This window comes from Halichoerus grypus, chromosome 1, assembly GCF_964656455.1.
Source record: "Halichoerus grypus chromosome 1, mHalGry1.hap1.1, whole genome shotgun sequence".
NCBI classification, from domain to species: Eukaryota; Metazoa; Chordata; class Mammalia; order Carnivora; family Phocidae; genus Halichoerus; species Halichoerus grypus.
This window is the reverse complement of record NC_135712.1, coordinates 199,834,997-199,858,400: the sequence shown is the minus strand read 5'-3', so window position 1 is coordinate 199,858,400 and position 23,404 is coordinate 199,834,997. Positions and strand designations below refer to the sequence as shown.

Below are 23,404 nucleotides of genomic sequence, written 5' to 3'. Positions count from 1 at the left end.
CCTTGTAGGGGCGCCTGGGTGGCTCAGTCGTTAAGCTTCTGCCTTCGGCTCAGGTCATGATCCCAGGGTCCTGGGATCGAGGCCCGCATCGGGCTCCCTGCTCCGCGGGAAGCCTGCTTCTCCCTCTCCCACTCCCCCTGCTTGTGTTCCCTCTCTCGCTGTGTCTCTGTCAAATAAATAAATAAAATCTTTAAAAAAAACAAACACTCCTTGGAGCACTTACCTGGCATTGGGACCCAAATATAACTCCAAGAGGCTGGCGTTCTAGTTGGGGAAGACAGATCAAAGATATACCTTGGGTGCTACGACATGGGGAAGAAACTGTTAGAGGGCCTTACATGGTCTGAGGAAGCGGAGTTTCTAGATAGAGATATTAGCAAAGAATGAAGTCTAGGGATTGGACTCAGGAAAATAAGGTAGTGATAAGAAAATGAGCAGGAAACAAGAGGGGAAATATATGGGAGAGGGAAAAAGACACTCATTGGCACTCACCTTATCTTATAAAGTGGATCACTTTATCAACTTCACCAAATACAGCCATTCATTAAGAATAGTTAAGGAGCGGTGCCTGGGTGGCTCAGTCGTTAAGCGTCTCGGCTCAGGTCATGATCCTGGGATCCTGGGATTGAGCCCCGCCATCGGGCTCCCTGCTCAGCGGGAAGCCTGCTTCTCCCTCTCCCACTGCCCCGGCTTGTGTTCCCTCTCTCACTGTGTCTCTCTCTATCAGATAAATAAATAAAATATTAAAAAAAAAAAAAGAATAGCTCAAGGAAAGGTCCTTCAGAAAGAAAACTAAAAATGGAAAATCTGCAGCAAGGAAAAGCACTATGAATGTTCCACTTGTGCCTCTTTTGCAAGGTTTCCCCTAGGTCTTAAGACTTGTTTACCTGCTTTTCTCATTCTGTCAGGACATCTTTTGCAGTAGGGGCATGTTCATCACTTAATGTTCCCAACAGCATTTCAAACATAATCTGTATGAAGTGGAATCCATCATCCCCGACTGCCCTGTCCCTTCATTATGGTAACGGTGCGCAATCCTTCCAGTCCCCCGGCACAGACCTCAGTCACCTTTCCACACACCTGTGGCCAGGGGTCAGCCTGGCGCTTTACCATCACCCTGTCATACCTCTTTCTTGCCTTTTTCACTCCTGAGCACAGCTGAATCCCTCGGTACCTCCTCATCTCACTAGTACCCTCACTTCTATTTTACCCTCATACTTTTAGAATAACCTTCCTGAAATCCGATGGTTCTTTCCTACTTAGAACTGTAAAAATAGTATCTTAGAAAGATAATTGTGTACAAATAAAGTTAACATCCCTTAGCATAGCATTCCCCGCTATACTTTTTTGTTCATCGCCTCTAAAGCTGGTACACATATCCAACCCTCTGGTCACACCAAGCTACTGCATATTCTTAGAAGTTGCCTTTTGTTCCACTGGTGTCTTTGCTTCTGTGGTTCCTTCTCCTTGATTTTCCTTTCTCTCAATCCTCTAACACTTGATATCTCCTCCCCAGCATTTATCACTTTCTTTTTGCCCCACACGATGTTCTCATCTTGTCTACCATGCCCTAAGCCCCTCGAGGGCAGGTTGTTGTATCCTCAAAACCTGCTTATATCAATTGCTATACAGTTCACTCAAATATCTGTACAGGGATCATTTCCCACACACCATAGCCCCGCACCATGCCCTGCTCAGAAAAGGTAATAATTATTTGAATGAGTGGATGATGCTCCACGCTCACCTCCCCCACCCTTCTGTCCAATGTAGAGAGAGAGAAAAAAAATACTTGTTGCATTTAATTGCTTGGACAAAAAAGACGGGATATGGCAAAATTCTTCATATATCCTGAAAGGCCACGTCTTAAAAGCATGTTCTAGGTCGTTCCAGCTGTAAAATCTTGACCCAGCCTCAGAGCAATCCCGTCTGAGTTCTCTCCTTTTGAAGTTGGATGCCACCGAACTCCCACAGGAGCCTCATCTAGAGGACCGCAGCATGTGACAGGGACAATGCTCCTTGCTCACTTCGGAGGCCGGGGGCGGGGGCGAGACCTCCAGAGCCGCCCAGCGGCATTCGGACCAGCAAGTGCCACCTTGTCCTTTCCCCAGCGTTGTACAGTTTACAACGTGCCATCGCGCCGGTCTCCTCCTAACAACGTCGTGAGGCAGAAATTCTCACCTCCCTAAAGCAACAGAAGATCGGAGGAGAGATGGAGAGGAGAAGAGGCGTGGCAACGGGCTGTGGCGGGGAAGGCGGGTGCAGGTCCGGAGCCCGAGCAGGATTTCGTTCCCGGCTCAGCCCTGACTGGCCGGGGGCCGCGGGGCGGGGGCGCAGAGGATGCGAGGGCCCTCCCGCTCTCACACTGCCGGATGCTGAGGCGCTGCGAGGGGGCGCGGTGTGAGGCCCCGGCCCCGGCAGCCCAGTCCCGCTCCCTCGGCGGCCCCACAGCAGCCCGCGCGCCCACCCCCTCGGCCGCTCTGCCGGAAGTCCCGCCTGCGCCCGCCGCGGCCACCCCCCATTGGGCCCAGCGCCGGGGTCTCGCCGCGGGTTGGCCGCCCAGCGGCATGAGCCCTGGGAGGCCCCTGTGAGCCCCGTGTGGGGGACCCGCTGGAGACCCGCTCAGACGCGGCGTTGGCGCAGGAGGCGGGGCGGGGAGCGCCGGGGCGGCCGGCGGGACTTCCGCCACGGGACCCGGAAGGGGCCGCGCCGCCGCTGGTGGGAGTTGTAGTCCGGCCGTGGTTGGGGGGGCCCGCGGCTCATGCGCGGTGCACCGAGGCTTGTTTCACATCTGTAACAACAGGTGAATTGGGCTTTTTATTCTCCCCTTTCGTGTCCTCTTGAGGAGCTTGCCGCGGCCGGGGGTGGTCGGCGCGAGGAGGGGCCCGGGTCCGACCGCCGGCTTGGCGGAGAGTGGGGCGGAGAAGCGGGCGGGCCCGAGGAGCAGGCCGGGCATCCTAGGCCTGCCCGCGAAGCCGGCCCGGCCGAGCCGTGGGCAGCCAGGCCTCGGCCTGCCGTTGCCATGGAGCCTGGGCGGGGGCGGGGGCCAGGCCGGTCCGCCGGGGCGGGCCTGGTAGCCAGGGGCTCCGCGGGAACCGCGGGAGAGGCCGCTTCATTGGCGCAACGACGCCTCCGCCTCAGGGGATGCTCGGTTCCCCGAGGCAGGGCCTGGAGGAAGCCCCCGGAGTGCCCCGGGACCTTTGTCTGTGCCCCGTGCCGCCTGGACCGTTCGTCCAAAGGGAGGCCTGGTGCATTCTGGCCCCCCTGGTTTGCCCCTTTTTGCACCGACCTTGTCACTGGGGGAGGCCAAGGGGTGAGGTGTTCTTTGTTTGCTGGTGGTGACTTGCCCCATTTCGCAGGGGAAGACCTAATGCATGTTGGGTCCTTTGTTTGCAGTGAACTGGAGTCCCAGGGGTCCTCAGAACCCCCAAGCCCGGAGTATGGCGTCAGCATGCTGTCTAGCTAGTCCTCGTGTAGCAACATTGGTCACCTTAATTGTGATGTTGCAAGACAGAGATTGTCCCACTTTGCAGCCCCAATCCACAGGGGCTTGCCATACACTGTAGCAGGTGGACTGCAGTGGCCAGGTGCACTCTCAAACTGTTTTCGGTTGCAACTTACTGGCCAGAGGGAAAGGAGACAATATCTGATGGTTTCCCTTGCAGTTTCTTTGAAAGCAATGAAACCCCTGTCATTGTGGGTCTTGACTGTATCTCACAATTTACACTTAAATCTTGGAGTGTTGGAGTTTCCAGGAGGGAGGCCTCTTTTCCTGATGGAGTTTATGATAGTGCTCTTTATTTGTAGAGCTGTTTAAGATGCAGGAAATACATCCTTTGCTGCATTTTTTTTTTTTTTTTTTTACCTGTGTAGGTTGTCGTTTTACCTCCAAAAGATATTTATTCTCCAAGTGTTTTAAATTATGTAGCCATGGTCCAAAGTTTATCAGTTGGATCCATCTTGCCCCTTTCAACCTTTGTATCACTCTAAAATATTATTTCCAGGAATGAACCATGGGACATCTAGGCAACAGCATAGTATCATGGAAATAAGAAAGATAGTGTAATATAAGCATGGAAAGCTTTGGAGTCCAGTACCTAAGCTGCAGACTTCCATTCTGTCCTGAGTCAGCTATGGGGTCTTGGACAAGTTGTATGACTTTCTCTGGGAAAATCTGCCTCAATTTCCTTCTCTGGGAAATATAATTTCAATCTCCCTGGTTCGTTGCATAGATTAAGTGCTATAAAGTCTATGGAAGTACTTTGTGAACTATAAAAATGGCATTCAACATTTAGTTGTTACTTTCCTAATCTGGAAGAGCTTCTTTATCTACCTTAGATAGGGTCATATTAGAGTCATTATGGGATTAGAACTCAGAACTGAAGCCGGTTTTGCTCTGGGCTTGGAGAAAATGCTTTCAGGGCTACAAGCCCCTCTTTTTTTTTTTTTTTAAAGATTTTATTTATTTATTTGAGACAGAGAGAATGAGAGAGAGAGCACATGAGAAGGGGGAGGGTCAGAGGGAGAAGCAGGCTCCCTGCCGAGCAGGGAGCCCGATGCGGGACTCGATCCAGGGACTCCAGGATCATGACCTGAGCCGAAGGCAGTCGCTTAACCAACTGAGCCACCCAGGCGCCCAGGGCTACAAGCCCCTCTTTACCATGACATCTTTTTCTTGGTATCTTACAGGTGTCGGTGTAGGGCAGCTCACAGTTTGATGGGTCGTGAGTCTGTCATGGCGGGTCCTGAAGTGAGGCCAGTGTGTCCAGTGTGTGCTTCATGCCATTAACAAAACTTGTCCTTGTTGTTAGAGTTAGTAAATGGATTTCAGTGGTCTGCAACAACTTTATTTTCCCTGTGGGGCCCGTCACTTTAGTGACCCAGCCTTGTATTTTCTAGGAGGAGGCCCAGCCTCGTGATGAGGAATAGCAAGGAGAGAATTCAGCTCCAGTTCAAAAGCCTACAAAATCTGAGACTGTCACTGCTCGTGTAAGGTAAGTTGATTTAGCCATGCACACAGAACAGTGGCGGACCTCATGCTTAGCCACGCTGTAAAGCAAAGGCACGTATTAAATCCATTTGTGGCTGTCTTGGAAGAAGGGTATGATTTTTAATTAGTCATTATGGAATCTCTCTGTCCTTGAATCATCCCATAGTGACTCTACCTGGACTTAAGTGGTGTTTCATTATGCAAGAACTCTTGACATAATATTATTTTACTTATCTTTGAATTATTTAAGAGAAACACTGAATCATAAAAGTTTCCAACATAATTATATTTCAGGGAACTCAGCTTTCTTTTCAGTCTCTATGAAATGTTCTAGAGCTCAGTGAAATATCTCTAAAACATCCTATCTTGAATATCATACATATCTTTTAGACTGATACAGGAAAAGATAGTGTTATGTGAGCCTTGGAGAGGGTCGGGGACTTTTTAAAAGCAGAGCAGTCTGTTTACAAGCAAATTAATTTACTCTTTCTTAGCAAGAAAGTATTGTCTCTCAAATAATAATCACTTAGATGGTTTAGATTTTTTTTTTTTTAAGATTTTATTTATTTATTTGACAGAGAGAGACACAGTGAGAGAGGGAACACAAGCAGGGGGAGGGGGAGAGGGAGAATCAGGCTTCCCGCAGAGCAGGGAGCCTGATGTGGGACTCGATCCCAGGACCCTGGGATCATGACCTGAGCCAAAGGCAGACGCTTAACCGACTGAGCCACCCAGGCGCCCCAGATGGTTTAGATTTTATAGTATTCAGTTTTTCTTTAAGATTAGAATCTCAAATTATACCCTTTTTTTAAAAATTTGGAAAGAAGGAGTCTATAGAATATAACTTCTTAAAATGAATTGTATCATTGTTGATATTGTATTGAAGTTTTCCCTCTGAGCTACCATATCCTATTGGCTGAAATTTCTGGCATCCCTGGGGGAGAGGAGGCCATCAGGGCAGACCTGCTATGGACCTGAAAGATTCGGCCCCAGGTCATCCCTCCACCTCCATCTCCCCGCCATTTGAGAATTAGATGGAAAAGCAGTCAGGAGCAGGAGTATAGGCCCTATTAGACTCCTTGTAATATTGGACATTATCCTGGTTTGCTAAAACATTGTGTAGATGTTTTTGTTTTTTAATTTTTTAAGTTTTTAAAAAGATTTTATTTATTTATTTGAGAGAGAGCATGAGCAGGAGGAGGGGCAGAAGGAAAGGGAGGAGCAGATTCCCCACGGAGCAGGGAACCCAACGTGGGGCTTGATCCCAGGACCCTGAGATCATGACCTGAGCCGAAGACAGATGCTTAACCGACTGAGCCACCCAGGCGCCCCACAGTGTGTAGATGTTTTTAAACTGAGGCCACATAAGGTTACTGCACCAACACAGGAATACTACTACATTCTTAAAAACATCTATAAGTGAGCTTGAGTGGTTTTTTTTTTTAAACAAAATCATTAAGCCAGAGGTGTTACTTATCTCTGCGTGTGTGTATGTTTTAAGGTTCTAGGTATACTCCTCAGTTAAATGAACAAAATGTACCAAAACTTTTTTCCAACAGTTGAACTTTAACTTAATATTTGTTATTTAATAGACTCCACCATGAAAAGCTTTTTATTTTGAATTACGATACAGTTACTCTTTGATACTGCCGTCAAGTCCCATCTCTAGGGGCTTGACTGGGTTTTGTGAAAGCCCCGTAAACTAGTTTGTCCATAGGGTAGTCATCAGTCCCGCTCGCTGCTGCCACATGAGAAAAGGGGTCCATTTAGAATTTCCTTTCTTCCCAGAAGTCCCAGGAAAATTGCAAGTATTGTGATGAGGTGGAAATATGTCTCTCCGGATGAAATGTATTTCGTTCTGTAGAGCAGGGTTCAGGGAGTTTAGGACAGAAAAAAGAAGAAAGCTCTCAATGAGAAAGAAACAAAGCCATGTAATAAAGCCATAGTTGGCCCTTCCATCCTTACGACTGGGAGCAGCAGTTGGGGCTCATTAGTGAAAAGCTTCATTTTTCTCGCCTTCTGGACAGCGCTGTCTGTGTTATTGAAGTCTTCTCTGTGGGATCCTGGACCAAGAATAGTAACCATTGCCTCTCGACCCTCCTTTTTAGGATTCCAGCCTTCCCTCCTGGCCAGAAATGTTCAGCCTGGACTCATTCAGAAAAGGTAAGAACGGAGCTGTGCTTGTGACCTCATGCCCTCCCTCCGTGTGATGGGCAGCTGTGAGAGCTGCGGAGATCCCTTACCATTGTGGAGCCCTTAGACCCCTTCTTTGCATGACTTACCAGAGTCCTTTCTCTGCCTTCCCCTTGCACGGTGCTTACGACCTGGGGCTGACTCCTTGGCCGAGTCCCTCTGTTTGTTTGCTGCCCCTCCCTCTGAATATCCTCTCACATGTACTCGCTGCTCATTGGATTCCCATCTGTTTTTCTAAGTCAGTGTTTTACCCCATTTCCTCCATGAACCATTCCTGATTCTATCAGCCAAAGGCAGTCTCTCCCCTCTCTCTGATTTTCCTCAGCACCGTGTCTGTACTTTCTTGCACTTAGTCTGTTCTGAACTAATTGTCGTATCTCTAGACTAGAAGCTCCCTGAAGCCAGGGCCTGTCGTGCTCCTTTATCATCTGTGACACCTGGCACAGCCTTCTGCACGGGGTAGGCCTCAGCAAACGCTGGGGAAGGTGGATTGAGTCATTGCTATATTAGTGGTCATAGAAACTGTGGCAAATTTTGGAACCCGTGCTCTCCGGCAGCTGGGGTCAGAGGATTGTGTAAGCAATGGCAGAATTGAGCCATGGCTGGGCCGTAGGGTAGCATTCATTCCTGCTTACACGGAGCTGTAAGCTATAGCTGGGGAAGCCTTCAAGGACCACATTCCAGAGGGCTTCGCGTATCTTAGGAGCATGACTTTCCTCCTCTAAGGGACCAGTGAGTAACAGGCCTGTTACCTGTGTTGATGGTGACTGTGAGACTCCTTTCTGAGCATATTTTACAAATCAGTGAGAACCATAATAGACCTTCCATAACCGCTGATTTAAAAGGTCCTCCCCTGGGGGCCTCGGGCTGGCTCAGTCAGTAGAGCATGTGACTCTTGATCTGAGGGTGGTGAGTTTGAGCCCCATGTTGGGTTCCCCACAGGGTATGGAGCCTACCAAAAAAAAAAAGAAAAAAGGTCTTCCTCCCCATGGTGGCTCCTCTCCCACTTATGTTCCTAGAGGCCTGGAAAACCTTGGCTGAGTGGTGTCCTGTTGAATGGGGTCAGAAGGAGGGCTGGATGTACCAGGGCACTCAGAACAGCCTCTTCCTGCCTCCTTATTTGTTTGTTTGTTTTTTAAAGATATTATTTATTAGACAGAGAGAGAGGAGAGAGCAGAAGCAGGGGAGAGCAGCAGAGGGAGAGGGAGAAGCAGGCTCCCCGCTGAGCAGGGAGCCCGATGGTGGGGCTCGATCCCAGGACCCTGTGATCATGACCTGAGCTGAAGGCAGATGCTTAACTGACTGAGCCACTCAGGCGCCCCCTCCTTGTTTGTTTTTAGCCACTCTGTTTTCATAATGCGTGAAAAAATTAATCTCTATCGTCCTGGTTTCATTGGTTAACTGACTGGAAATATTGGGTTTGAGATTAGTGCAAACAGCATATTTTGAGCTGAAAATTAAGTACACTTCGTGTTTACTTATTAATCAGTGGGCTTTGTTGTCCACCCACTTGTGAAAGTTGGATGAAAATAGGTTCTCTCATGGTGGGAGTGTCTGAATGAACAGCACTGATTTTGTAAAGAGATGGAGAGCCCAGTAAAAATCATAATCCTCCTTTTTTCTGTGTTATTTCACTCCCACGTGATAGGGAGATGGTACCAGCGGAGAGAGTTGTGGCAAAATTCCTTTAGAGCATTTGTGATTTTCTTTCTAGGCTGGGGATTGATTTGTTCGAGAGGCTTTTCGTCAGGGGTGATGTTGTTAGCATTCAGTTTCATGGGAGTCAACATAGCCTCACTGTGCAAAAATTCTGAAGCCAGATGCCTGGTTCACATCATACTCCTGCACCCTTGCTGGCCAAGGCTGGAGGCAGGTGATTGGGCCTCTGTGCCTTCATTTCCTCATGATGTAAGTAGGCCGGATCTTAGTACCTGCCTTACAGGGTTGTTCTAAGGATCAGATGAGTTAATACATATAAAGAGCTTAGAACAGGGCCTGACACCTGGTAGATTCACAATCTGTGGTATTAAGTAGCTTCAGGACATAATAATCAGACATAGTCTGATTTGGGGCCTTGCTTTCCACACAGGTAAGTGTTATATTCTTACCAACACCCATCTTATGCTTGAAGGTCTCAGGGAAAACCGTTAATCAGAAAGAATTTACTGCCTTGAATACTTTCCTTCAGGCAAACCTACCTTTTCTTTTCTGACTATAAGGCTCAATGCCCTTTCCTGTCTTCTGAATGCTAGTATCACTTGTGGTTTGCACCATGACCTCAGCAATTGGTCATGTGTGGCCTTGTGACATTTTTATTGTCCTATAGGACTGTTCTTTATCTCTTATCTAGTTTTTATGTTTCTTTGCTCCTCATGATGAGATTATGAGCTCCCTAAGGTGTCATGAATCCTGAGGGGAAATGTCACATGGTGTCAAGCTTGAGTCAGACTCTCTGGGGTTCATATCTCATCCCCATTAACACTAGCAAGGTATTAACTTACCTGATCCCGTTCCCCAGCCCCTATACTCAGAGGTATAACGAAGATTAGAGGTGATATAGGAAAAGCACTTGGCTGTGGTCTGTCTCCAGCCCTTAGTCTTAAATCGGCAGGCCCTTGCTAAATGTGAGTAGATGGATCTCTCTGGGGTGCATCCCTGCAGCTGGTGTTTTGCCAGAGAGTGACAGCCTGGCCTTAGCGTGCGGCGTGCTGTGCGGCTGCGCGAGTGAGCACCTGTGTGGGAGACACTGGTGTGGAGACAGCTCTGTGTCAGAGATGCTTTCTTGCACTCCGGCGCTTAGAGTCTCAGTGGGGCGGGCCACCGGATGCTTCTGAAGGTACGAGCTAGAGCAGTTCCCTGCAGCTTTGTGGACCGTGGCCCGCTGGGTCTGTGGCTGCCATCTTTCCTCTTACGTAATTCAGCGGAGCAGCCCGCCCCGCCCAACTAGCGCGCTCGTGTGCCTGGTAAGTGGCCTGTTACTGCCTTTGCTGGCTTCTTAACACAAGTTTCTTGTCTCTCGGAGGTAATGCCATCAGGATCAGGCCACAGAGAGCAAGCTGAGTCTTCTACAGTCAGCACAAAACTTGGAAAAACACTAGATCAACAGCAAGAATGTGCCATTTTCCTCCAGCTCCATGGTCAGAAGAGGGCTCACTTCTCCCCCTCCCAGTTACTGAAAATGCTTAAGGAAACAGATAATCATCAAATCATTTCTTTCTTTTTTTTTTTTTTAAAGATTTATTTATTTATTTATTTGGCAGAGAGAGACACAGCGAGAGAGGGAACACAAGCAGGGGGAGTGGGAGAGGGAGAAGCAGGCTTCCCGCCGAGCAGGGAGCCTGATGTGGGGCTCGATCCCAGGACCCTGGGATCATGACCTGAGCCGAAGGCAGATGCTTAATGACTGAGCCACCAGGTGCCCCAAATCATTTATTTCTTTTTTTTTCAATCCAGCATCCCTAGTTATGAATGAGAGCCCTTCTCAAACAGGACTGGCGAGGTTGAGCTGGTCATTTTCCACCTTAGTTTCAAGATAAACCTTGATCCTAGGCACTTTGTTCCGGAGGACCCTACAGGCATTTCTGCCGTAACGCTGGACGTGTTTTCTGCAGAATCACACCCCTCTCGTATCATAAGAGGGCTCGTGGGAGAAACAGAGCCGAGGCAGTACAGCGCAGCTAGATGGCCCGAGTGTGCCGACGGCAGTCGCTGTCGCCTGGGAGGATGCTGTGGACAGCCGAGACTGGCGGCGCAGTGTAATGCTAAACATGTGCAGGGCGTGTTCCCACGGGCACAGAGCTGGCAGTGCCGAGGCCGCGCGGGGGGCAGGGGGCTCTGAGCCTGTGGGGCTGCCAAGAAGGTGCGCGTGCAGCTGGTAGTGTGGGGGAGGAGGACCTCGCTGCAGGGACTGCGTGTTATATATATGTACGTACACATATATATAAAAGGGTCTTTTATTTTCTTCTTGAAAATTATAATTCTATCTTTGCTGTTTCAGTTCCCTTGCTTTAGAAAAATCACATTTGACCTGAGGGTTCTCATGTTTTACTGATATCATTTCCTCATGTACCAATTACATATGAGCCAATTTGCATTATGGAAATGGACATGATGGTAGCAGAACAGAATGTTGCTCAAGTGTGTCGTGTGGGTGGGTGTCTCTCCCTGTTCCTCTCCTGCCCCGTTTATCATATTGAAACCAGTGGGGCAAAGAGAGCAGAGAGCTCATGTACCTCCCCCCCCAGACCCAGTGATTCGCTGATGTCTTCACCACGTAGGTGGTGTTCGACATGTGAACCTTACTTCTTGTACAATCCCACCTTCCCGTGCAAAAGTGATGTTCATGCATATCAAAGTTTTGGAACTTCTTAAAAACATACTTTATGGGTCACTGATAAGTAGTATTTAGTCTCCAAATGAATGGAAGTATTTGGAATGGCAAACCATTGACTTCTATAAAGATAGAGAAGGCTGGTCTTGGCTTAGGGAGGACCCCAACAGTCAGTTGGTCCTTTTCTTGCCCATTTCTTAGAGGGACAGAGTAATTTGAGACCTGGTCGCTAAAATGGCCATCTGGGAACCAAGAGCAGACCCAGGGATAGCTACCATAAGCAGAAGACAGACAAGGGGATTTACATGGTACCATGGTTTTCCAGTTTTCAACTGTTTTCTTGTTTGATCCTCACCACTCACGACTATAGAGAAGGAAGTGGGATGGGTGTTTGACTCCCCCAAGGTGGCTCAGGGAACAGGGATAGTTTGAGGGCTGTTTTGAGAGTCAGGAAGGGATCTCTACAAATTTGTTGCGTATCCCATCTACGTAAGACAATTGCCTTCTTTCTGTGTGGGATTTGTGGGACTGTTTCTCAGAGCCTGTGACTGGCTGCACGTACCATCCGGCAGCCCTGCTGCCCAGAGCTCCTCCCAGTCACTCTGGGGTGAGTCAGGCCAGGGGTCTGTAACTGTGAGGTGTGAGAACATGCCACCTTGATGCCCTCTCTCTTTCCCCAGATCGGGCCCAGCACAGGCAGCGTCAGTGCAAACTTCCCCCACCCCGCCTTCCACCCATGTGTGTCAACCCTGCCCCTGGAGGGACCATCTCTCGAGGTAAGGGAGGAGCCTTGCCTCCAGCATCAGCTTGGTCCAGGGTCTGTGGGGAGGCGGGTGGCAGTGGGAGCCCGGGTGCCAGGGTCACGGTCCTCTGGAAAGCAAGAGAGGAGGAGTGGGGCTGGCGGAGCTGTTGGAACCCTCAGGGAGAGATCATTTGGAAAGGTCTGGGTTATTTTATGATCCTTGGCCCCCTGGCTTAGACCCCGTGGTCTCCTCGGGCTTCCTCGTGTGACCAGGCATACAGCCTAGGCTCAGTCTGGGGGTTCAGCACCAGCACCAGAATCTGCAGGGCTTGGATCTTCTAGGCGGTCCCTGGCTCGGGCGGTTCAGAAAGCACAGGGTGCCTGTAGCAGGGCCAGAACCGAGAACCCTCGCCATGCCCCGTGTCCTCCATCTTGGAGGCTCTGGGGCTGCCTGGCAGATCCCCTCCTCACCTCCGCCTCCCCCCCAGCTCCTCAAAGCACTTTACTGACATTAAAATCTGTCTCTCAGTCCATTTGGCAGGGTAGGCTCTCCTTGTGATTGGGGAGGATGTCAGAGCACCCGGCCAGGTGATTGCTCCCCTCAGGTTCCACTGGTACCCAGGGATGGGGCCAGTAATGGGACCCAGGGAAGCATCGCTGCCTGTGAGTGTCTCCGCTCCTCCCTCAGACTTAGATCTTTTCCAGGTCTGCTAAGACCAGTGCTCCTGGTGGCTTCTTGTTTGTCCTCCGACAGCCGCCCCTCTTGCCCCGTTGGCTGTCTGTTCACACCCCGATGCCAGTTGCCTAGCGGAAGAACACTATTCTAGGTCATAGAGTCTTTGCCTCATGTGGAGACAGCATGTCCACTTTAGGTTCTGTCTGTAAAGTGCTTTGAAGGTCAAGAGTTCAGGGAGGGTCGGGGAGCACAGAGCACCTCAGTTTCAGCAGCCCACGCTGCTGCCCTGTTCCCACGCCGTGTCCACGCGCAATGCCTTCCTGCTGCAGTGGCCCCGACTGCAGACAGCAGCATGGGAAGAGAGACTTCCAGCCCCTCTGACCATTTGACTTAGGTGTTAAAGAAATGCCACCCCCCTACCGTTGCCAAAACAAGAGTTGATTGCCCTTTTTTTTTTCTTTCTTAAAATGCCCTGTAACTCGAAAAGGCTGAACGTTAACATTTCCAACATGGCAGGTGAGTGGCTCTGAGAGTGTCAGATGTGCTTTGGCTAAGCTTAAAGATGGTTAGGTGGGATGAACCAGGCAGCACGGCTAGGCAGTGCCTCCTTGAGCACATGCAGGGGAGAAGGCTGCTGTACTTGGGGGGCAGCCGCTCCTGGTGGGGGACAGTCCCCGCACTGTCTTCCCTGGAGGAGCTCAGGGCCCCCCCCGGCCCCCCCCGAGCCTGATTGTCTCCTCACAGCTGCGCCTCCAGGAGGCATCCATGGGTGTATGCATCTTTGCCTCCTCTCTCTCTCTCTCTCTCTCTCTCTCAACCTAAAAAGGGTTCTTGCCTCCATTTCTTCATCCCAGAAGCAACAGACCTTTTAGTGCACACATGACTGTTGGGCCTTTCTGCCATGCTTTCTGATTCCCTAGTGACTTCACTGGTGCCTCTGCCTTTAGAAGGAAGCGTGTGTGGCAGAAACAGTCTCTCTGGTGTTCAGATAGGAAGACTGCGCTCACAAAATGGTGGCCACTTGAATAGGTTACAGTGCCTATCAGAGTCAGATTTGGAATTGGAACAAACTCTCACCTCCTTTGCCAGTCTCCCCCCACTCTACCGCCAGCCTCTTACCAAGGCCTCCTTGGTAAAGGGTGAGGAAATTCAGAGCCTCTTCTGTCGATCTTTCCCTCCCACCCTGATCTGAGACCTAGAGCACCGGAAAGCAATGTGGAATAACAGCCCTTCTGGCAGGATCCTTCCTAGGACTAGTCCCTCCTGTCCGTTCCCTCATGCACATGTGTCCCCTCTTCTTGGTATGGTGGTTTACCTCAAGGGACCCTGTGGCTTTACGGATGTGGACAGAAAAGCCCTGAGGATGCATAGAGCGGTCAGGGTGGCCACCTGGCTCCTGCAGATCCCTTTGCCTTTCTCGTTGCCAGCCAAGGGGACCATGTCTTGCCATTTTGACCATCCACAAAATCTAACTGTGGTTGAAGACACTGACAGAATGTTGACTGAGATGTTCCCTCTCACTACCCCCACCCCCAGAAATTCTCCAGTCTCCCCCAAGTCTGGACTATCTTGGGCTTCCTCTTGTTCCTTTCTCCTGGGACCTCTAAAGTTTAGGGTCCTAAAACATCCTCTTGTGTATTCAGCAGATCCTTCACACTTTAATTCCACACTCCCTGATGTTGTTGTTTAGCACATTTAGTACCAGATGTTGTGCTTGATTGGGAAATGAATGGAGAGATCCCTGAGCCAGTAAAACATTTCTTTTTTTTTTTTTTTTCAAAAGTTTCTTCCTTTTCACAGGCAAAGGAGTCAACTTTCTCTCCCCAAAGAATGGAGAGTGGAGGAGAAGTCTTTAATATTGGTGGAAAGGAAGAGGGCATACCTGAGCCCTTCTAACTTTCTTCAAAATTCTCTAAGGCAGGAGTCGGCAAACTTTCTTTCTTTAAGGGTCACAAAATACATATTCTAGGCTTTCTGGGCCATATGGTTTCTTTTGCAGCTCCTTCACTGTGCCATTGCAGTGTGAAAGCAGTGATGATACACAAACAATGAGCAGAGCTGTGTTCCAATAAAACTTTATTTATAAAAACTGGCAGTGGGTGGATTTGGTCTGCAGGCTGTAGTTTGGCAACCCCTGCGCTGGACCAATGGGGAGAAGATCACAAAACCAGAAAGTTTTTAAGATCCAGTGTAAGAGTTGCCCTCATTTTATAAGAGGCAGTGAGGTTTGTGGAAGTGAAATAGTTGCTCAAGGTGATACCAACTGTTAGAGCCCAAATGCAGTAAAGGAAATAGGAAAGGGGGTCAAGGAGCTCCCTGAGAATCAACTAGTTGGTTGGCATCACATGATGCTTTTTTTTTAAACATAAAATTTCAGACATCTGTTCGAAATACATTTAATAAAATAGAGAAAATAATATGGTGAACCCCAAGTACTTATCACCCTGCTTGACCAGTTAACAACTCATGGTCAGTCTTGATTTGTGTCTATCCCTCCACTTTGGCCCCTTTGGGAGCAGATCCAAAAAATCAGAGCATTCCGACCTTAGCCTGACTAAGTGGCTGTCGAACAGAGTGCTATACTGAGGACTTGCTGCAGCACCATGATGGGCCCAGGCCCTGCTTTCCAGGGGGGTGAGGGGGTGGGGGGGGCTTTCTGTCTAGGCTTTTGTCTCCTTCAGCTTTCAGACACCACCATTTTCAAAATTTGGCCTCAGCCCCTAATGCCATTATCAGGCTTGGTAAGCTTCTAGATTCTTTTGAGGGAATTTGGGCTGCTAACAGTCCTTGAAAACTACCCTGAAGCTGGGTGGATGCTTTGGCTTTTGGCCAATTAGAGTGACACTTGGCCAAAGTCAAAGCCATTGTGAAATCACAAGGGTCTCACCATCCCAAGGTGGATGATCTGGATAAGGGCGTGTGATATGGATGGTGGTGTCCCCTTGGGAGGTCAGATCACTGCCGCCAAGGTCACCTTCCCTTTTGCCCCTTTCCTGCTAAAAGCCCACTGAGGAGGGAATAGAGGAGTGGGAGTTGAAGCTGCCGCATCCAGCCCCGGGTCTGTTGTCTCAGACCTCAGTGGAGGGGCTTCTCTAACAGAGCACTCTGCAGAGCCGCCTTCCAGACATTCCCAGTTTATCCTGACCACAGTTGTACCAAATGAGATCAAGTATGTCCTCATTTTCCCAACTGATGAAACTGCCCAAGGTTCACAGCTGGCAAGTGACAGAGCTTGGACTAAGCCCAAGTATTAGGACTCATAGGCTATGTTCTTGCCATAGGCCAGCAGTTCTGAGTGAGGTCCCAGACCAGCAGTCTCATTATCATCTGGGAACTTGTTAAAAATGCAGATTCCTGGGTTCCACTCCAGACCTAATGAGTCAGAAACTTGGGGGTGGCTCCCAGCAGTGTTTTCACAAGCTCTCCAGGAGTCTTCAGAGTCAGATCTAGAATTATAAAACAAACACACAAACAAACCCTCCCTCCCAGTGTATCCCCAGCTGCCCTGCCAGCCTCTAACCAAGCCCCTTGCTGTCGCTGCCCCAGCATGCAGACTCTGTTAAACCCAGCTGAGCCAAATTTCTGTTCCTCAATGCCATACGAGGCAGAAGGGGAGCGAGCCTGGCTGGAACCCAGGCATAGTAGTTTGGAAATAGAATCCCATTTGGCTTTCAAACAAGTAAGGAGCAGCAGCTTCAGATTCACACTGCTGGACCAGCTCAGTTCTTGGGCACGTTATCCAAGTCTGGTCTTTTTCAACTTTGACTCCAGCCCTGGAATTAAAAGTGGTCTGCTTATGTTCAGGAGGTCTTGCCTGTCCCAGATCCGGATTCTTCATCAGGTTTACTTTGTAAGCCATGAAATGAGATGGGGGTGCCCTGGTTTAGTGGTTATCCTCCCTCTTCCGTCTGGAGTGCAAGCCAATTTGCCAGGGCATGTGAGAGGTATTTATGAGCAATGGGTGGGACCTAGAGGGAACCTGGAGTTCATCTCCTTGGATGGACGTTGATTGAGCTAAGGCCTGAACTTTTCCCAAAAAGTCCCTTTTCGTCTTCTTGCCCCCGATTCAGACGACGGGTCTGTGGGTTTGGCTTTGCCGGGGCAGTGAATTCAGCTGGGTGCCAGCCGTCCCAGGCTGCCCGCCAGGTGACAAGCCCAGGACGCGGGAGGCCCCTGCTGAGGAACCCGGGCGCTGGGACCGCCTCGGCTGGCCCCCGTCCCCGGTCCTCCCGGCCGCCAGGGGGCGCGCGGGCCGCTGCTCCCGCCCTCCCGGCCTTCCCTTCCCGGCTCCGGGCCCGCGGGCGGCGGCGGGAGCGCGATGGCGGCCGCCAGGAGGCTCATGGCGCTGGCTGCCGGCGTCTCTCCACGCTTGCGACCGCCGGGCCCCCGCGCCACCGGGCGACAGGGACGCTCGCGCGGCCTCTCGTCAGGCTGCGCCCACCCCGATCGCACAAAGGAGGCCGCCGAGGCAGGGGTAGCCCCTAGCGGCCCCGGGGAAGGCGACGGAAGCATGGTGAACGGTGAGGGTCGGGGCGGCCACGCCGCGACGTCCTTGGCTGCCGGGGCTGGCAGAGCTGGGGGCGCGGGCCTGGGTCGGGCCTGGCGGGCCGGGGCCCCTCTCCGCTAGTGGCCGAGACCGCCGGCCGCTGGCGGGCCGCAGCGCTGCTGTTGTAAAGCTCGGTGTGGCACAGGCCCAAGTGGACCCCGGGCGCGGAGGTTCGGGGACCGGAGCGCCTGCACCAGGCGAGAATAGGTGAGAGGCACGGGACCTCGAGGGCGTGGGGGACAACAGGAAAACATCCACGTGCTGCCCGAATGGGTGGTCAAGGGTTAGAGCATCAAGGGTAAGCGCACCCTCACCAGTGTGGGAAAAGAGCCCAAACTACACTTGGTACTTCAGGATTTGAGGTAGAGACAGAGTGATTCCCAGCGTTGTGTCTCCTGAATAGCGCGGGGAATGAGACTGGTGAGAGCATCCCTGCCCATCAACCACGGATAGAGAGCCAACCTCCTCCGTTCCTGTAGAGCTGGAGGGGCGACCAGTGCGCATCTGTTGTGCCTGGGGGTCTAGGGGGCTCCTTAACTTTGGGTCCCTCTGTGGGAAGCCCTTTGAGTCTACTTAAATACCAGCCTTAACTGCTTGAGTCTCAGTTGCTTTGTAAGTTCTTTAGAGGGAGACAGAGTCAGAATCCTCCTTCTTGGCCAGTTGACAGTCATCTGCTCCAGGGAAACAGTCTCAACCCAGGACTCGGGTTACATCAGGACTCCTGTGGGGAGCTTCGTCAAAATAGAGGCTTCCCCAACATCACCACCATTCTTAAGTGCCTGTTGGGGGTCAGGGTGGCCATTGTGGTGAAAAATCTCCCTGGGTGATTTATGACTGATGCGTGCAGGGGCATGTGTACAAAGTTTGTCTTTTTGGAGCTGGTTTAAAGCCAAATATAACACCAGAGACTGTGGGTGGAGAATGAAAAGGTTTCCCCATCTCCTCTGCCAGTCTCTGACCCCGCATCTCTTGAAGGGCCACTTTGGCGCTTTGGGGCCCTTATTTCTGTTTTTAGCTGCTCCCAGCAGGCTTCTTCAAGGCCTGGCTGAGCCTTGTGTCTGGCACAAGCTGCCTCTAGTTGGACATCTCACCCATTTGTATTCTGGGATCGATCCAAAGTACAAGTGAAAAAAAGTGAGCTACTTCTCAGGGTGTCTGATGCATCCTGCCTCCACTTGATTCCACTTGAACTTGGGGAAGGAATAGCTTATTTCCTGTGTCTCAGCTGTGGAGATCCCTGATCAATGTCCCTACATATAATCTGGCTCTACGAGGCCTTTTGCAGGATGTTGAGGTGCAATTGAGAGCTAGGGCCTGGTATTCAGACTTTGGGACCAACCCTCCCTTTTGTGTGTCGTTTGTTTTAGGAGGGGCCTCGCATTGTCTTGATCTCCAGTTTGTGTGTGTGGTGGAGTTTTGTTTTGTTTTTTGTTCAGTACCTTCTTTCAGACAAGGGGGGTTTGTTGCCGCCTCGGCTTCTGTAGCTGATGTATTAAATCAGGAGCTTATGGGGGAGAGGATGCTGGCTGGTCCTCCTCTGTGGTGTGTGGCTCACTGGTCCTTCTCCTTCAGGAAATGGTTGTGCAAGTGGGTCTGGTCGTGCACGTTTACCGTCCCCTGTAAACCCTGAAGCCATTCCTCCCTCCTTTACCAAGATGCTCCTGGGTGGTTTGGGGTCATGAGCCAACATCCTCAGTATCCAGCCCAGGGTTGTCCTGATACACACCCCATGGAGTTTTTAAAAGAAAAAGAGCAACTGTAATGCTTTTGTTCTTATTTTCTTAGCTTCTAGGGACCTATTAAAAGAGTTCCCACAGCCCAAAAACCTTCTCAACAGTGTAATTGGAAGAGCCCTCGGCATCTCACATGCAAAAGACAAACTGGTCTACGTGCACACGAATGGACCGAAGAAAAAGGTAAAACTGACTGGTGGCTGGGAGACATGTTGGTGTGACTCTCAGGAAAGAGGCTGCCTGCCCTTTTCTCCCTCAGGTTTCTTTGTCAGGGAAGCCCATAAAGTGGGTTTCGTGAATTGAAAATGGTCAGCAGAGACTCTCAAAGCTAGGTCTGAAAAAGAGCCTGATTTACAGAAAGGGAACACAGGGGAGATAAGGTGAGGAGTTCCCATCTTGGGTATGACCGGCCTCTGCACTGACCCCCGGTTCTGGTTCCTGTTGAATAACTGGGACTGCAGAGGGTCAGAGTTGATAAAAATTCCTGTTCCTAGAGTCTCGTAGGTCCTGGGACCCACAGAAGCATGCAGGCAGACCATTCTGAATGAAGATTTTTAATAATAAAGATGGGTCCCACCTTGCTCTCTGGCTAGAACATGGCACTTTGAAGAAGCAAAACAACTTGAGGTGGGATGAACGGCTTGAGGGTGGGCCGGTTAGAGCCTCACGGGGCTTAGCCGTGGGCATGGAGTGCTGCCTGCACTCGGCTCTGCTGCCTTCAGGCCCACAGCAACCCTGTGTGACGTGCGGCAGCGCTGCAGTCTGGAAAGGCCGCGGTCCTGATTCTCTCTTCTCTTCCCCAGAAAGTCACCCTCCACATAAAGTGGCCCAAGAGCGTGGAGGTCGAAGGCTATGGCAGCAAGAAGATCGACGCCGAGCGGCAGGCGGCAGCAGCGGCCTGCCAGCTCTTCAAGGTGACCCTCCCCTGGCGAGAGAGCCAGGCCACCCTCCATCCTGGGAAGGTCCTCGCCCCAGGCTCTGATGGGCTTTCTGGTACCAGGTGCCTCTCGGTGGAGGTTGACGGGTGTTCACTCACTCCCCTGTCCTTCCCACCTCGTGCTGCTTTTCTTGCTGTGCAGCCAACAAGGGAATACTTGGGTGTTTGCGTTTGGTTTGGTTTTTTGCCACGGTAGTTTTCTACTGTCTGTGGTTTCAGAAAACACAGAGGAGAGCTCTTGATGAAAAATGCGCCCTTGGTACGGCACCGTGGCTACACTTCCATTTTGGTTTTGGTTTTTCTTTTCCTGTGATTTCCCGTGGGTTTTCCGTGCACCCACACAGTTGTCTGTTCCTTGTAACGGACGCACGGGCATTGCTTCTGTCGCTCCCCAGTGGTTGGGGACGGGCTGCTTTCAGGTTCTTGGTTACCCAGTAGTTAACGAGCCCTTCGGTGCTGCTCACCAGCTTTTCTGTCCATCCCTAATTGGCTCCCTTTGTGGCTGCGCCAACCTTGAATCTTGCTCGGACTCCTCGGTCTTTATTTCTGCTCCAATGGGGACAAAGCTGTAGGGCGGGTATTCCTTCAGATTCTCTCCCACTGAATCCCCAGGCCTTCACTGTCCCCGCCTGCTCCCTGCATCTGAGGAGGGAGGGCCCTCTTCCTTGCTGGGGCCCCACGCCCCCTTCTCGTCTCTGTCCCCTTTCTGCATCAGTAGTGCCGAGGCTGAGAGATTCTTTGCATGTTTGAAGGTGGCCTGTGTGCAGCAAGTCAAGGTCACGTTCCTCCCCGCCCTTTCTCTGTCTCTATCTCCGCTCTGCTCATAGCCTCTCTTTTGTTTGTATGTTTGTTGAATTGTGGTAAGTTACACAACATATAAAATTTACCATCTTAACCACTTTTCAGCAGTTGAGTAGTATTAAGCATAGCATTAAGCATTGTGCAACCGATCTCCAGAACTTTTTCACCTTGCAAAACTGAAACACCATACACAGTAAACAGCAGATCCCCTACCCCTTCCCCTCAACCCCCAGCAGCCGCCATTCTACTGCCTCTTTCTATGAATTTGCCTCCTCAGGGATTTCATCTCCTCATAGAAGTGGAATCAAACAGTATCTGTCTCTTTGTGGCTCGCTTATCGTACTTCGCGTGGTGTCCTCAAGGTCCGTTCCCGTGGCTCGTGTCAGAACCTCCCTCCTCCTCAAAGCCGAGGAGCGCTCCGTGGTGTGGGTGTGCTGCGTCGTGCACTGATGGGCACTTTGGTGGTTTCCACCTCTGGCTCTTGTGAATAAGGCTGCTGTGACCACGAGTGTCCAGACACTCTCTTCGGGACACTGCTTTCTGTTCCCAGAAATGGAATTGTTGGATCGTACGGTAGTTCTGTTCTCAGCTTTTTTAAGGAATCGCCATACTTCTTCCACGGGGGCTGCACCGTTTCACGTTCCTGCCACCGGGGCACAGTCTCGCTACATCTGTACCAGCGCTCTGGGTGGTGGTTTTTAGTAGCTGTCCTCGTGGGTGTGAGGTGGGATCTCTTGGTTTTGATTGGCATTTCCCTGAGGGGTACTGATGTTGAGCATCTTTTTCCTCTCTCTTTTTTTTTAAGGTAAATTCTTAAATTTGTGTTAACTGCACAGTGTTTTCTCAGTATGTAAGATATCACACCCTGATGGTAGATCTTGTATAGAGTAGCTGCAAAGGACAGAATGCAACAGAAGACAGTGTTTGCTTTTCACATCCCCAGTCCTTGTCTCTGACTGTCAGGAGGAGGTAGTTCTGTGAACTCTTCACAGCTCCCAGAAGCATCTTCTCTCAGTGTCCTTCTGTTGTCTTCCCCTTGGGAAACTCAGAGCTACAGATCACAGGGAGCTGCTTTAGAGCCAAATGAAATCTCCTTCTGGGATGGTGGGGGGGAAGGGACTGCTTTCATAAACTCTTCTTTTTGACCTGATGGAGTTGAAAATGTGGCAGAACTCTAAAGAACATTAAACCAAGCCGACGATGAATTTGTGGAAGATGAAGTTCCGTAGTCACATACAGTACTTGGTTCTTTGGGGGGAAAAAAGGTTTTTTTACCCCAAATGTACCTAAATCAGGTGGGAGTGGATTTTGAGGATTTGTGCCCGTATGTATCATTTTGTGCCATGCTGCAAAGAGCTCTAAGTTTTTTGTTTGTTTGTTTTTTTAAAGATTTTATTTATTTATTTGACAGAGAGACACAGCGAGAGAGGGAACACAAGCAGGGGGAATGGGGGAGGGAGAAGCAAGCTTCCCGCCGAGCAAGGAGCCTGACGTGGGGCTCAATTCCAGGACCCCGGGACCATGACCTGAGCCGAAGGCAGACGCTTAATGACTGAGCCGCCCAGGCGCCCCAAAGAGCTCTAAGTTTTTTTTTTTTTAAAGATTTTATTTATTTATTTATTTGAGAGAGAGAGAATGAGAGAGAGTGAGTACATGAGAGGGGGGAGGGTCAGAGGGAGAAGCAGACTCCCTGCCGAGCAGGGAGCCTGATGCGGGACTCGATCCAGGGTCTCCAGGATCATGACCTGAGCCGAAGGCAGTCGCTTAACCAACTGAGCCACCCAGGCGCCCCAAAGAGAGCTCTAAGTTTTGAGACTGCATTTCCATCTTGTGTTTATTCCATCTGTGTCTCTTTGGAGAAATGTCTGAAGTTCTTTGCCTGTTGTTTAATCGGATGGATGTTTTTGTTGTTACGGGAATCCTTTGTTCACATGGGAGTTCGCAGCCTTTTTATTCCCCAACGTCGGCACTCACCGTTCCGCAGCTCCTTCCTTTCGCCTTCCGAACCAGAGTGTTTATTAAGCGTTGCCCTCCTGCTCGGTGCCTGTTGCCAGCAGCACGGGGGTTACTGAGTGTGCTCTTGTCAAATGCCCGAGCAGCTTAGCCAGACTTGGATTGGAATTATGTTACTTATGTTCATCTGGCTTCTCAGTGTGGTTCCTTAGACCGTAGTCATCTGCATTTCTCTTCTGCCTTGTGGATTCGGAGTTTCTTGCAGGCAGGGACCAGGTCCCGTCTTTCCTGATGATGCTCAGGGTAGCCAGCATTGTTGCTTTATGCGTGCTAGAGACTCAGCAAGTTTTATTTGGTATTCTGTCTAGAAGAGAATGAAGCTGTGATACATTTTAAGATAATATATTTTGTATGAATGGCTTTATAAGCATCCCAGGTTATTTCTAGAATATGTTCTCAGCATAGGATTCTTAGGTCAGACCAGAGATAGATCTGTTTTGTGAGGT

General features: G+C 50.4%; 1 protein-coding gene across 6 annotated transcripts in view; it reads left to right on the top strand.

The window, feature by feature from the left end:
* The first annotated feature begins 2,673 nt into the window (after window positions 1–2,673).
* Window positions 2,674–23,404, top strand: part of DHX30 (DExH-box helicase 30) — a 29,295-nt gene continuing 8,564 nt past the window's right edge. Inside the window, exons 1-6 of one of the 6 annotated variants that reach the window (XM_036078725.2) lie at window positions 2,674–2,800; window positions 4,897–4,991; window positions 7,096–7,150; window positions 12,191–12,286; window positions 19,260–19,390; window positions 20,011–20,121. In XM_036078725.2, coding sequence (XP_035934618.1) covers window positions 7,123–7,150; window positions 12,191–12,286; window positions 19,260–19,390; window positions 20,011–20,121 — 366 coding nt within the window. In that variant the 5' untranslated portion in view covers window positions 2,674–2,800; window positions 4,897–4,991; window positions 7,096–7,122. Of the gene's footprint in view, window positions 2,801–3,289; window positions 3,311–4,762; window positions 4,810–4,896; window positions 4,992–7,095; window positions 7,151–12,190; window positions 12,287–13,415; window positions 13,445–17,212; window positions 17,449–19,259; window positions 19,391–20,010; window positions 20,122–23,404 lie in introns of those variants that run through there. The other 5 variants (XM_078078684.1, XM_036078733.2, XM_036078742.2 and 2 more) reach the window with 5 other exon arrangements.